The 12,236-nt window shown below is 38.1% G+C and overlaps 1 protein-coding gene and 1 long non-coding RNA gene across 2 annotated transcripts; one reads left to right on the top strand and one right to left on the bottom strand.

Annotated features, from left to right (window-relative positions):
* The first annotated feature begins 290 nt into the window (after positions 1-290).
* On the top strand, positions 291-2,128 carry LOC104220622 (uncharacterized). The gene is made up of 2 exons (XR_011401872.1): positions 291-742; positions 1,884-2,128. It is a non-coding gene; the product is annotated as an uncharacterized lncRNA (long non-coding RNA).
* Positions 2,129-10,688: 8,560 nt separating this feature from the next.
* Positions 10,689-11,054, bottom strand: LOC138875710 (uncharacterized). The gene has a single exon (XM_070154573.1). The coding sequence runs from the start codon at positions 11,052-11,054 to the stop codon at positions 10,689-10,691; it is 366 nt and encodes a 121-aa protein (XP_070010674.1).
* Positions 11,055-12,236: the final 1,182 nt, after the last annotated feature.

The raw sequence follows: 12,236 nt of genomic DNA, 5'->3' as shown, positions 1-12,236 counted from the left end.
CAAAGATCCGATCAGATCTCTTTCTTTCTCTCTCTACGCTTCTCGCACTGCTGTTTTCCTTCTCTCACTACCTGTACCTACATATTGTGTATCTTTTGTATTATACTACTTCATTCTTGAATAGAAGTCCATTGGATTTTCTCAACTGTGTAATCTGTGTAATTTCTTGTGTAAAAGGAGTGGTCTTGGTGTAAATAGGTTTTTTTTTTTGTGGGGGGGGGGGGGGGGAATTGTTTGATCGTGAGCTAGGGTTTGTGAATTTCACAAATTGATAAAATTTGGAGTTTTATTTGTTTTTCCCGCTTTTTTGGTGTGTTGTGAGTGTGTGTATGAGGATTTGGTGTTGTTTTTGCTTCGGTGAAGAAGAAGAAGATAATAACAAGGGTTACAAGAAGAGTATCAGGGACCTGATTTTGGGAAATAACAGCGAGGAATCGCCGGATGAAACCCCGGCATTTGACTGAAGGGCGGTTTTTGACGGCGTTGATGTTGCCGGCGCCGGCGCGTCGAGGCCACGCGCGGATAATGTTGGTGTCCGGAGGAATGAGGAGATTGATTTTGATATCAACTGGTTACTCAGTGACGTGGAGGCGAGGAATGGGAATTACAGTGGTGAGAGAATGTTGAATGTTAATTTAAATTTAGGGTTGAGTGAAGAGGCTTCTTCGCCCTCAATAGTGCTGAAAGAGGATCCTGATTGTGATTCCTGTAGTAAAAGGCCCAAAGTTAACTCCTTTTCGCTGTAAGACCTGCTTCTGCGCCTTCATTTGTTGTCTTTTGTTATTATTTTTGTTTGAATTAGTCGAATTATGGAATATTGGAGTGAAATCGGCCAAAATCGAGAATGAATAACAACTAGGCGTAGTTGTTGTTATAGGGCCAGCTCGATAATTGCTGACACTCAAGAGTCCCTCAAATGCACGCTTTTGGGTTGTTATATACAGTTGTAATTAAAGTCAAGCCTGTTTCGACTTTCGAGTTCACTGAGTTACGGAGAAAGTACATTTTAGCATAGATGTTCTAGGAGAAAGAATATAACACTATACAAATTTTTTAAAAGCATTTTACTTAATATTTGGTAGAATTATTTCTAAAGCTACTTATATTATGGAATTTCAAAATGCAAAGAAAAATTTAGCTCTTTAATTTGATAATAGACTAATTGTCATTTGAAGTGAGGCCTAAATTCAGGCGTAAAGCTAAAAAAAATGAGTTTGTGATAACATGCTTTTTGGCACACTATTATTAAGTATTTTCAAAATATTCGAAGACGTGTTATCACTTCATAAAAAAAAAAAATACTCGAAGAAGTGCTTTTTCACTCAAAGCTCTTATTTCTGCTGCATTCCTTGATGATGCCAAGTGAGCTAACATGCCTTTAGGTTTAAAAAAGGTCATTTTACTATTTTATATTTTTCTGTGTTAGTGGGGTTTGTGGGAGCGATCATTTGTGGTCGTCACAGTTTTTTGTGCTAACTTAAAGAGAAGTCTAACAAGCTTCTTATATAATAGCGAGTTAAGTTACACGAGTCCTTGGTCAAAACCTCGAGTATAAACTTAATCTGAAATAAGTATTTCTAAATTTGAGGTTCTTTTGAATTTTCGTTTAGCAAGTATATCTGACGCGGACCTCCTTAATGAAGGCTAAAGATTGTTACATCCTGAAGTTGGTACCCTGTTTTTATGATTGGCTTATGTGCTCATTTTGAAATAAAGAGGTACAGAGATCTAAATTCTGCCATTAGTGATCTCCCCGTTTCTTTGTGTTTGGGGATATTTTTAATGGAAGTGGCTGAGCCAAAATACAATTTGGACTCGTTTGAACTTTAAAACAAATTCATAGCTTTGCTTGTATAAAGACTGGTTTATTGGTATTCTTGCAGGGATTGGGACAACCACTTGTTGCAGGAGACGAGTTACCTTTGTCCTATGAACGAGGGTGGTGGAGATGTGAGTTTGTCCAACTTTCTTGATGCTACAGATGATAAGGGGAAAGATATTGGCATCTCAAAAATGGAGGATTTAGATGTGCGGATGGATCTTACTGATGACTTGTTGCATGTGGTATTTACTAGTATATATATATATATATATTAAAGGAATAAAGTTTGCAGTGTGGTTAAGCCAAGTGACTAGCTATTAAGAAGTCTTTTGGCAAATTTAGAATGAAGAAATGATTAATTAATGAAAGCAAAATGAAAATAAATTAATTCAAAATTTGATTTATATTCTCACACATACCTTTCTAAATAGATTTTGAAAGCTTTCCAAAAATAAAGATTTCTAATTAATTGTTATTCACTGTCTACATGATAAGTTTTAGTTTATTTCATAATTTTTATATTTTTGGAAATAATACGTAAAGAAATAAAATGACAATGAAAATATTACTACAACATTTAAATATAATGTGTTTAAATAATCTAAAAAATATTTTTCTATGATTAATATTTGAATTGAGTGCAGTTAATTTAAGTTTGAAAGCATAACATAATTTGTTTGAAAATTGCGATTCAATTTAGAAAATAGAATGATAAGAATTATTTGAATTTGAGATGAGATTCTTTTTTTGGAAATATGAGAAGAAAAATCATATTTTGGAATATAAGAGTTCGATTCACGTCGGGTCGGGTCGGTTCCTGCTTGTTGCTTGATCTCTCAGATATAATTGACACCATTTGATCCTTCACCTCCTCTTCTTGGGACTTCACGAGAATGTAACTCTCCAAGACTGAATCAATTGTAGATTGATGTTACATCATCTTCTTAATGATTGTTCCTCTTATTCTTTTGGGTCTAATATTGAGAAAATTTCATAGAAATAATGATTCTGCTCTATACGTGAAATTGTGTTCACGTTCTACTATCTTGATTCTTGATTTTGGTAACTGATAAATGCTAACCATCTAACTTATGAATCACTTAAGCTAATATATATGGTGCAGTCAAATGACTTCCAATCAGATACACTTCACATTAGATGTTCCTGATGCATCATCTATTAAAATTAAACGATGTCAAGAATTTTATATTTGGTACAGTTGCACGTTTCCAAAAAAATTACTTCTACGTTCCATAAGTTGTCAATATTGACTTACCAAAGACAATCACATCTATATAAATAATCTTGATTTCCATCTACTGGTTTAAGGAGCTATCGGAGCATCATTTGCATTTATCTTCTTTTAATTTCCTCAAGTTCAGTTTTTATGTCATTTTTTTTGTTTTTTTAATTCTCTCTTTGGTGAATAAGATAATCTTAGTGTCACCCTTTTCTATGAGTTATATTTTAAAATGCAAATAACATTCCTATTTCCTTTTACCAGATTGGGACTTGGGACCTGTCACCTGTGGAAAGAAGATAACGCCTTAGATTTAGTTGATCGGTGGGGACTTTAGTGATACTGATATGTATACATGTAATACACATTGGTCCACTGTATCTGACAGGAAATTAATGTCGCATATACAACAACAACAATCCAGTATAATCTTATTTAGTGGGATCTGGGGAGGATAGTGTGTACGCAGACCTTACCCCTACTCTGGGGTAGAGAGGCTGTTTCCAAATAGACCCCCGACATCCTTCCCTCCAAAAACTTCTCACCTTACTCTTGGGTAGACTTAAACTGATAATCTCTTGGTTGGAAGTGGAGGTTGCTTACCACTAGAGCAACCCCTCTTGTCCAATGTCACATATACATTAAGAAGTATTTACGAAAGGGAAGAAGAGAATATAAAACTATAAGTATGTTGAAGGTTACAACTTACAAATATATATACCACTACTAATTTTTTAAAACTGAAGAACTCAATCACTAAAACAACATATGTTGGAATTTGGCTCTGAAGCTTATTTGACCTAATAAGAAGGGAGAACCTTCAGATTGGCTCGAGCTAGTGTGCTCAACTGAGTTATGGTAGCACGGGTAGGTGCACAAGGTATTAAACAGTAAATTCAGACAACCCCAGAGCAGTTTTTAGCACGTTCGAGGACGAACGTATGTTTAAGTGGGAGAGAATGTAACAACCCGATAGGTCATTTTGAGCTCTAGCGCGTCGTGTGACAGTTTGAGGTCATGAGTAACTTCATTTAAGGTATTATCGCTTGTAAGCGTGGTCGAAATTGGAATTTTGAAAGTTCAGAGTTGATTTGTGTTAGTTTGTATGAGTCTACCAAACAGTAGAGTACCTGGTCCTCTATGAGGTTGTACTGAGAATGCTAATAAAACAGTAAGTAAATAAGACACGAGATTTTTACGTGAAAAAATCCCACTCAAGGAGACAAAAACCACGACCTACACTTGTAGGCTTTCAACTTCACTAACTTGTAATCTCACTATTACAAGCCACTTTGTAATAACTCTATTACAAAGACTTCAACTTAACTAACTTGTGATACTCTTACCACAAGCCACTTTGTTACTCTCTAGTTACAAAGTCTTTAACTTATGGCTAACTCTAGTCACAACACAAACTTGGAGGGTTTGTGATTTTTGGGTTTTCTAAAACACAGCTTCTAAAAAAGCAAGATAGGAGTTACAATGAAGAACAAATAATAAGATTACAACTCAATTACGGATATACATAGACTCATTGTAAAACAGATCCTTTAGTGGAGTTGTCTTCTTGTTCTTGACACACTTGTGACTTCAATGCTGGGTGAACACTTTGCTGCTTGAGAGAATATCACTAAATACTCAAGTGAATGTATTGTGTCTTGCACTAGGTTGTTATACTATAAAAGACATCACAATGGTGGTGTCAATTCTTGATACACGCTTTTTCCCAATGAGAAGTGACTGCCGCACTATTTGCTGCACTGTCATTTGTACAGTATATAGACAGTCACTTTCTGCATATGCGTTCCAGCTATTGTTGACTTGTACTTCTGTCAGAGAATACCAAGAGATCAGGTCCCTGTTGTGTTCCTCTTTGTAGTAGTTCATTTGCTGAAGATCAGACTAGACTTTGTTCATTTGAGATGTGTACCAAGTGAGTCAGGTTCTCTATCTGGTTCTTAACAATAAGTTTGTTAGATCATCAAAACATAAGAAGCATAAGGTAAAGACATGGAGAACCCATCAATTTCCCCCTTTTTGATGATGGCAAACTCAGACATTGATAGTATTTATTTTAGAGCAGAAATAACCAGATGAGGACCAGAAACTTCACAAGTTCCCCCTGACTTTTTGCTTTTGATTCCCCCTTAATCAGATCCCCTGTTTTTGCATCAATTTTCACAAGTTCCCCCTGACCTTTTGCTTTTGATCCCTCCGTCCGTTGACTATACATATATCTACTGCATATCACTACTATCTATCTTTTCCCCTTTTGGCATCATTAAAAATACACAAGCAGGCAAACAACATAAAAAAGTCTAAAACAACCAACTCATGCCACATATGTGCACACAACATGACAGAAAAGAGAAGCCAAAGGAAAACAGCATTGTACAGACAAAAAAAAAAGAGGAGCTGTTTCATTGATATTAACAATGGACTGAGCAAAACAGGAGCAGTAATGGTGAAGTCCAACATACCATCAGTAAAAAGAGAAGGCAAACAAATGTAGAAATAGCAGCCACAAAACATCACAACAGAAGACACTAGTCACTAGTGGGTTTCTAAGAGACACTAGAAGAGGAGGACTAGGAGAGAGAAGCAGCAAGGGTTTTGAGAACCAGGTCCAGTCGGGCATTGGCAGACAACTTTTCTTCAAGCAGTTTTACGCGAAGCTTATCATTTTCCTTTATTAGGCGAACAACTTCTTCATTAACGGAACCGGGCCCTTTAACCGCTTGACTGAGCTGAGTTTCTAGTATGGCATTCTGCGCCCTCAACCTTCGAATCTCTTCAGAAGCTGCATTTTGAACATTGATCAGCTGAGAAATGGTCGAGATGCTTCCACCAACCCTTTCTACGCACTCACATTCTTCCAAGGTGGTTTTAGAGAAGGTTTGCTTGCGTGTTCCCACTCTAGGATTACCCAAGGGAACCTTGTAAAATTTAAACACTTGAGTGAGGAGAAAGCCATATGGTAGCCCATGATTTCCACCTTTAAAGTTTGCCACCTTTTGCATATGTTCTATCATGATTGCTGGCAGATTGATTGGAACAAACTCGTCAAGAGCCCCCATTAAGACCAGATCAAATTTTGTAGCGATATACCGCCTCTCAGAATGAGGCAAGAGCACCTTATTGACCAGTTCAAAGAGAAGCTGATACTCAGGAAGTAATACCTTCTTATGTACCTGTTCCCCCTACTAAATAGCTTGCTCTTTCATGATAACTCTCCTAAAGCTGACACCACAAACACCTTTGACTGAGGACATTCCTTCACATAGAATTTGGAGAACCTTCCCAATGCTAAAGTGTCAAGTACAATGTCTACTCCATTTACTAGCACACATATGTGATCTCCCTCAACAGTGAAGAGAGATGCGTAGAAATTTTGTACCTCATCCTCGTACACCAAAGGCATACTCCCCTGAAATAAGTGCTCCCATTGCTGAAATTCCACTATCTCCAGAATTTGCCTCATACCAGCCATCTCTGAAATTGCTGCATCAAACGTACGACCCCACAAGAGTTTCTGAGTTCTTAATCTCTCCTGCCAAAGACCACTGTCACTGGGCATGGTCTTTAGAGAACCAGGTTCCCCTACAGTTTCCCATTTTCGTTTTCTAGATCCTTCAACAGACTTCCCTTTCCAACTTACTTGCCCCACAGTATCATCTTCAGACATAGCTTGCTCATCTAGACTCTTCTTAGACTTACTGCTGCCCTTCACGGGTGCTCCACTCTGTTCTCAATAGCTTTATCGGAAGCTTCATCCACAGACTTTTGTGCTTTCATAGATTGTTTTACTAAGGAAACACATTCCTTTAGAGCATCTTTGCCAAAGTCACCTACTGGAATGCTCTTGTCAGTAACAACTTTCCCTTGATTCATCAACCTCTTCTTTCTTGTCTTGACACTCCTCCTACTTTTTTGTGATGTAGACTCAAACCCCTCTTTTTGCTGCAACCTAATAGAGGATGACTTGGGAGAGGATTCTAAGGATTTAGGATAATCAAAAGGTTCAGGAGTGAATTTATCCTGAAGAGAATCAGTTCCTCCAGCAGGTTTTTCTGGGACATTTTCATGGATTAGAGACTCGAAGAGTACCATGGTTCTTTCATTGCCTAGGAATGGAGTTTCTTCCCCTCGATACTCAGACAAGAGATAAGTTCTTTCATTCAATAGGCTTTCAACAGCGATAGCCATGATATTATGCGATGCTTCCTTTTCTGGTGACTCTGAGGGAGCCACTAAGTCCAAAGGAGAAGAGTTCAGATACTGATCAGGATCATACTTAGAGACCTCTGACACCTGAGAGGTGACCCTTTATGAGTGTTCTTTGGTAGGATCAGAGGAGTGCGGAGACATGGGGTTCTCAACACATGGAAAAGAGATAAAATTTGATAGAAAAGGAAAAACAATAGGAAATGAGGAGGAAAAAGGTGTGGGTATAGTAGTATTGGAAGGAGTGGAAGAGTGAATTTTTGAAGATGACTTTAAGGATGATAGAGAGATGAGAGTGGTGTAGATGAGGGAAGAAGGAAGCGATTGTTCGATTGCCATTGTAGGAGGATTTGATAGGGAAGTTGAGTGAAAAAGAAATGGGGAGAGAATCACAAAGATACAAAAGGGATGAAGGTTCATGACTTGCTGTGAGAGTGAGAAAGAGTTTTATGGGAAGAAGGGCTAATGATGAGAAGAGAGAGAAACGGGTTCTGAATAGTCCTGAAAACGGCGGTAGGTTTGTGAGAAAACATTATTGTGCATAGGGGATGGAGGGATTTGAAAGACAAGACACGACATACAGATTTTGAAAAGTTGGATGATGTGGCAGTTGAATTAATTTTGTTAACCCCTTTTGAGAAAGCATGCAGAACAACACATTACTACTAACCTGTGGTATAGGAACCTGATGCCCGACCAGTTTTTGAAAAAGATTTTAGCAGCTCTTATTTCGCAATTCATAATTGCACCTTTAGCTTCTATGATCGTCATTCGTGTTCACCTGCAACGGTATTGATATGAGTTAGGCTTGGCTAGAAAACACTTTAGGTCATTTTACCTAAAGGTGATTTTCATAGCCAATTGATGGAGAATCAGGTTCTCCGCTTGGCTTCAATACCCCCAGCTTCACCTTGTTTCTTTCAGAGAGTTCCCTACGCAAGGCTTTGGTGAAGATATTTGGAATTTGGTCTTCTGTGCTGCATGACATCATACAAATCAACCTTTTCTCCACATTGTCCTTCAGAAAATGATGCCTCACATAAATGTGTTTAATCCTTTTGTGTTGAACTGGATTCTTGGCCAAGTTGAGTGTACTGATGTTCACATAGAAGAGGCACCCAATCGGTTAATACTCCAAAATCATCTAGTTGTTGCTTAATCCAAACGAGTTGAGCACCATAGGATACTGCAACTACATATTCTGCTTCAGCCGTTTCAGGGACCACTGAGTTTGCTGCCTTGTGCACCAAGACATGATCATAGAAAGTGGCCATTCTAGAAGTTCTTTTCCTGTCCACAAGATGACCTATATAGTTAGCATCAGCACACCCAATGTGATTTAAAGTTGTCACCTAAGGGGTAATACAAGACTAGGTCTTGTGTTTCCTTAAGGTATCTCAAAATTCTTTTGGCAGCCTTCAAGTAAGATCCCTTGGGATTTGATTTTGGGTTCTTGTCTAGATCCAGAATGAAGGGGAGTGATTGTGTTATCAAGTAGATGGGATCTTGTTAGTTTGTATGAGTCCACCAAATAGTAGATTACCTGGTCCTCTATGAGGTTATGCTGAGAATGCTAGTAAAACTGTAAGTAAGTGAGACACATGATTTTTACGTGGAAAAATCCCAACTCAAGGGGACAAAAACCACGACCTACACCTATAGGCTTTCAACTTAACTAACTTGTAAACACATATTACAAGCAACTTTGTAATAACTCTATTACAAAAGATTCAACCCAACTAACTTGTGGCACTCTCACCACAAGCCACTTTATGACTCTCTAGTTACAAAGACTTTGACTAACTTGTGATACTCTCACCACAAGCCACTTTGTCACTCTCTAGTGACAAAGGCTTTAACTTATGACTAAACCTAGTCACAACATAAACTCAGAGAGTTTACGAATTTTACAAGAGGATTCCTAATCAACGCTTCTGGCTATGCAGTTTAGGAGATAAAATAAGAACAATCACAAAGTTACAACTCAACTATGGACAACAAAATACTGACTTTAGGACTGGTCCGTAGTATCGTTTAACTTTGTTCTTCAAGCTCGTGAGAATTGATTTCACTATTTTGCAAAAGGCTTGAATGAGAAACAGAAATGTTCAAGTGATGTTTTGATATAAACTCATTGTTGATACACATTGATGACATCACTTGAAATGATGTAAGCACTTTAGTTGGTCAAGTAATAAGTGGGCACTGAAATAGTGCAGTACAGACAGAAACAGTGCAGGCGGTCACGTCGCTTCCAGCTGTGTCCAATTGACTTTGTACCGCTATGAGGGAACCACAAGGGTATCAGGTCCTTGTTTGGTTTCCTATCTCCTGAAACTATAGCAGTTCACATTTAGCTAGAATCCGTTAATCTTGTAGTGTAGTCCAAGTGTGTCAGGTTTTCTATCTGGTTCTTAACAATAAGTTTGTTAGATCATCAAAACATAAGGCAAGGACATTTAAGTTAGTTTTAGGAACCCAAGCAAGTTTGGGTCCCTTGTAGTAGGCAAGAGGATGAATAAGAGCTCTCTTAGTCCATGCAGGCAATGTGCACTTTTTGTGAGTGGAACCTGGTCTCTCTTTTGTAGTCACTTTTTTAGCAAACACTTTTTTTTTCTGAACAGACTGAACCATGGCCTGATAGGTTTCTTTGAAGTGCCCATTATTCCCACAGTGGGTACAAAGCTAGTTATCAGAAATAGTGACGTATTTGCTGTGAGGGTTGTAAGGAGTTTTCTCCCTTTGGAACCCTATTCCATGCTTGTTTCCACCATTATTAGTGTACATGGCAGTAATAGCTTCTGAGGACCAGGTCCACTTTAAGGAATTTTCAAGATCATTTTTTACTCTTTCCAGATCAGTTTGGAGGTGCTTGTTTTTCTCAGTTTCAACACACATCCTAGTTCTCACAGCTTTCAACTCATTTTGAAGCCTAATGTGTTCCTCACTGGCTATCTCTTTTCCTTTTCCAGGATTTTCAGGTTTTGAATTAGTCTCTGGTCTCTCTATTGTTTCCCTTAGGTCTGCAATTACTGCCAAGAGATCATTTCTTTCTTCTTTGAAGTTTTCAATGGTTTCCTTATGGTTAATAACTACAGCTACTAAGTCATCTCTAGTTTGCTCAGATTATCCTAGTTCTAAGGTCAAGAAATCCCTATCCTCCACAAGACTATGATAGGCATCAATCAATATAGCTAAAGACATGAGTTTCTTAGAAGAGTAGGATTTCAGATTTCTCTGAACATCCCTGAAGTTTACCTCCTTGTTGTCACCGTCTTCATCATCATCTGATTGGGCCATCAAAGCAAAAGTTGAGTCATATTCATTTTCCTCACCTTCAACTGCCATTATGGAACTATCACTAGCATCAGTTTCATCTTCAGATTCACCAGAGGAATTTTCTCATGCTGCAAGAGCATGTTTCATCACATTGTCAGCATATCTCTTTCTTTTGAAGTCCTTTAAAGGAACCGGGTTCCTCTTAGCTGCCTTTTCAGGTTTGTTCTTGGAGAATTCTTGCTTCAAGAGAGGACAATCTTTGATGAAGTGTCCAGGCTTTCCACACTTATGACAGATATCATAGTTTTTTGGTTTGCTGGAGCTGCCCTTTTTTAGCATTTCTCCATTTCTTCTAACCATCTTCTGAAATTTTTTGGTTAAGTAAGCCATGTCACTGTCTTCCTCACTTGACTCATTGCTGTCAGCTTTGAGTACCAGGTTCTTTTCTTTCTTTGGTTCTCTTCTTTCACTGTCTATCTTTCTCTTCATCTCGTAGGTCTTCAAATTTCCAACCAGCTCTTATATGGTCAGCTCCTGCAAGTCCTTTGATTCAGTAATAGCATTCACCTTGCTTTCCCAAGGGCTAGGCAGAATATTGAGGATTTTCCTCACTAGCTTGTTTCTAGGAATGGTTTCACCAAGTGAGCATAACTCATTTATGATGGAAGTGAATCTTGTGTTCATATCTTGAATAGATTCATCGTCCTTCATCCTGAAGAGTTCATACTCGGTAGTGAGCATATCGATCTTAGACTGTTTTACTTGGGTGGTTCCCTCATGAGCTGTTTGCAAAGCTTCTCATATCTCCTTAGTAGTGTCACAAGCGGAGATTCTATTATATTCTTCAGGTCCTATTCCACATACGAGAATCTTCTTGGCATGAAAATTCTTCTCCATCGTTTTCCTATCTGTGTCGATGTATTCTTTACTGGTTTTTGACATTGAAAATGAAAGTTCTTCCAGTACCTTTGTTGGAACGTAAGGACCATCACATATGATATATCAGAATGCTCAGCCATGATAAAATCATGCATTCGTATTTTACACCACCCATAGAATTGTCCATTGAACCTGGGTGGTCGGTATGTAGATTGACCTTCTTCAAAATTTGGTGGAGCAGCCATAAGGATCCTTCCTAGGTGTTAGCCTAATAGGAGGAACCTGCTATGATACCAATTGTTAGTTTGTATGAGTCCACCAAACAGCAGAGTACCTGGTCCTCTATGAGGTTATGCTGAGAATGCTAGTAAAACTGTAAGTAAGTGAGACAGAGGATATTTACATGGAAAAATCCCAACTCAAGAGGACAAAAACCACGACCTACACCTGTAGGCTTTCAATTTCACTAACTTGTAAACACCTATTACAAGCCACTTTGTAATAACTCTATTACAAGGGATTCAACTCAACTAACTTGTGGCACTCTCACTACAAGCCACTTTTTGACTCTCTAGTTACAAAGACTTTAACTAACTTGTGATACTCTCACCACAAGACACTTTGTCACTCTCTAGTGACAAAGACTTTAACTTATGACTAAACCTAGTCACAACATAAACTCAGAGAGTTTATGGATTTTATAAGAGGATTCCTAATCAACACTTCTGGCTAAGCAGTTTAGGAGATACAATAAGAATAATCACAAAGTTACAACTCAACTAAGGACAACAA

This window comes from Nicotiana sylvestris, chromosome 8 (genome assembly GCF_000393655.2).
Source record: "Nicotiana sylvestris chromosome 8, ASM39365v2, whole genome shotgun sequence".
NCBI lineage: Eukaryota > Viridiplantae > Streptophyta > Magnoliopsida > Solanales > Solanaceae > Nicotiana > Nicotiana sylvestris.
Note: the sequence above shows the minus strand (reverse complement) of the source record. Positions and strands in the feature narration are given on the sequence as shown.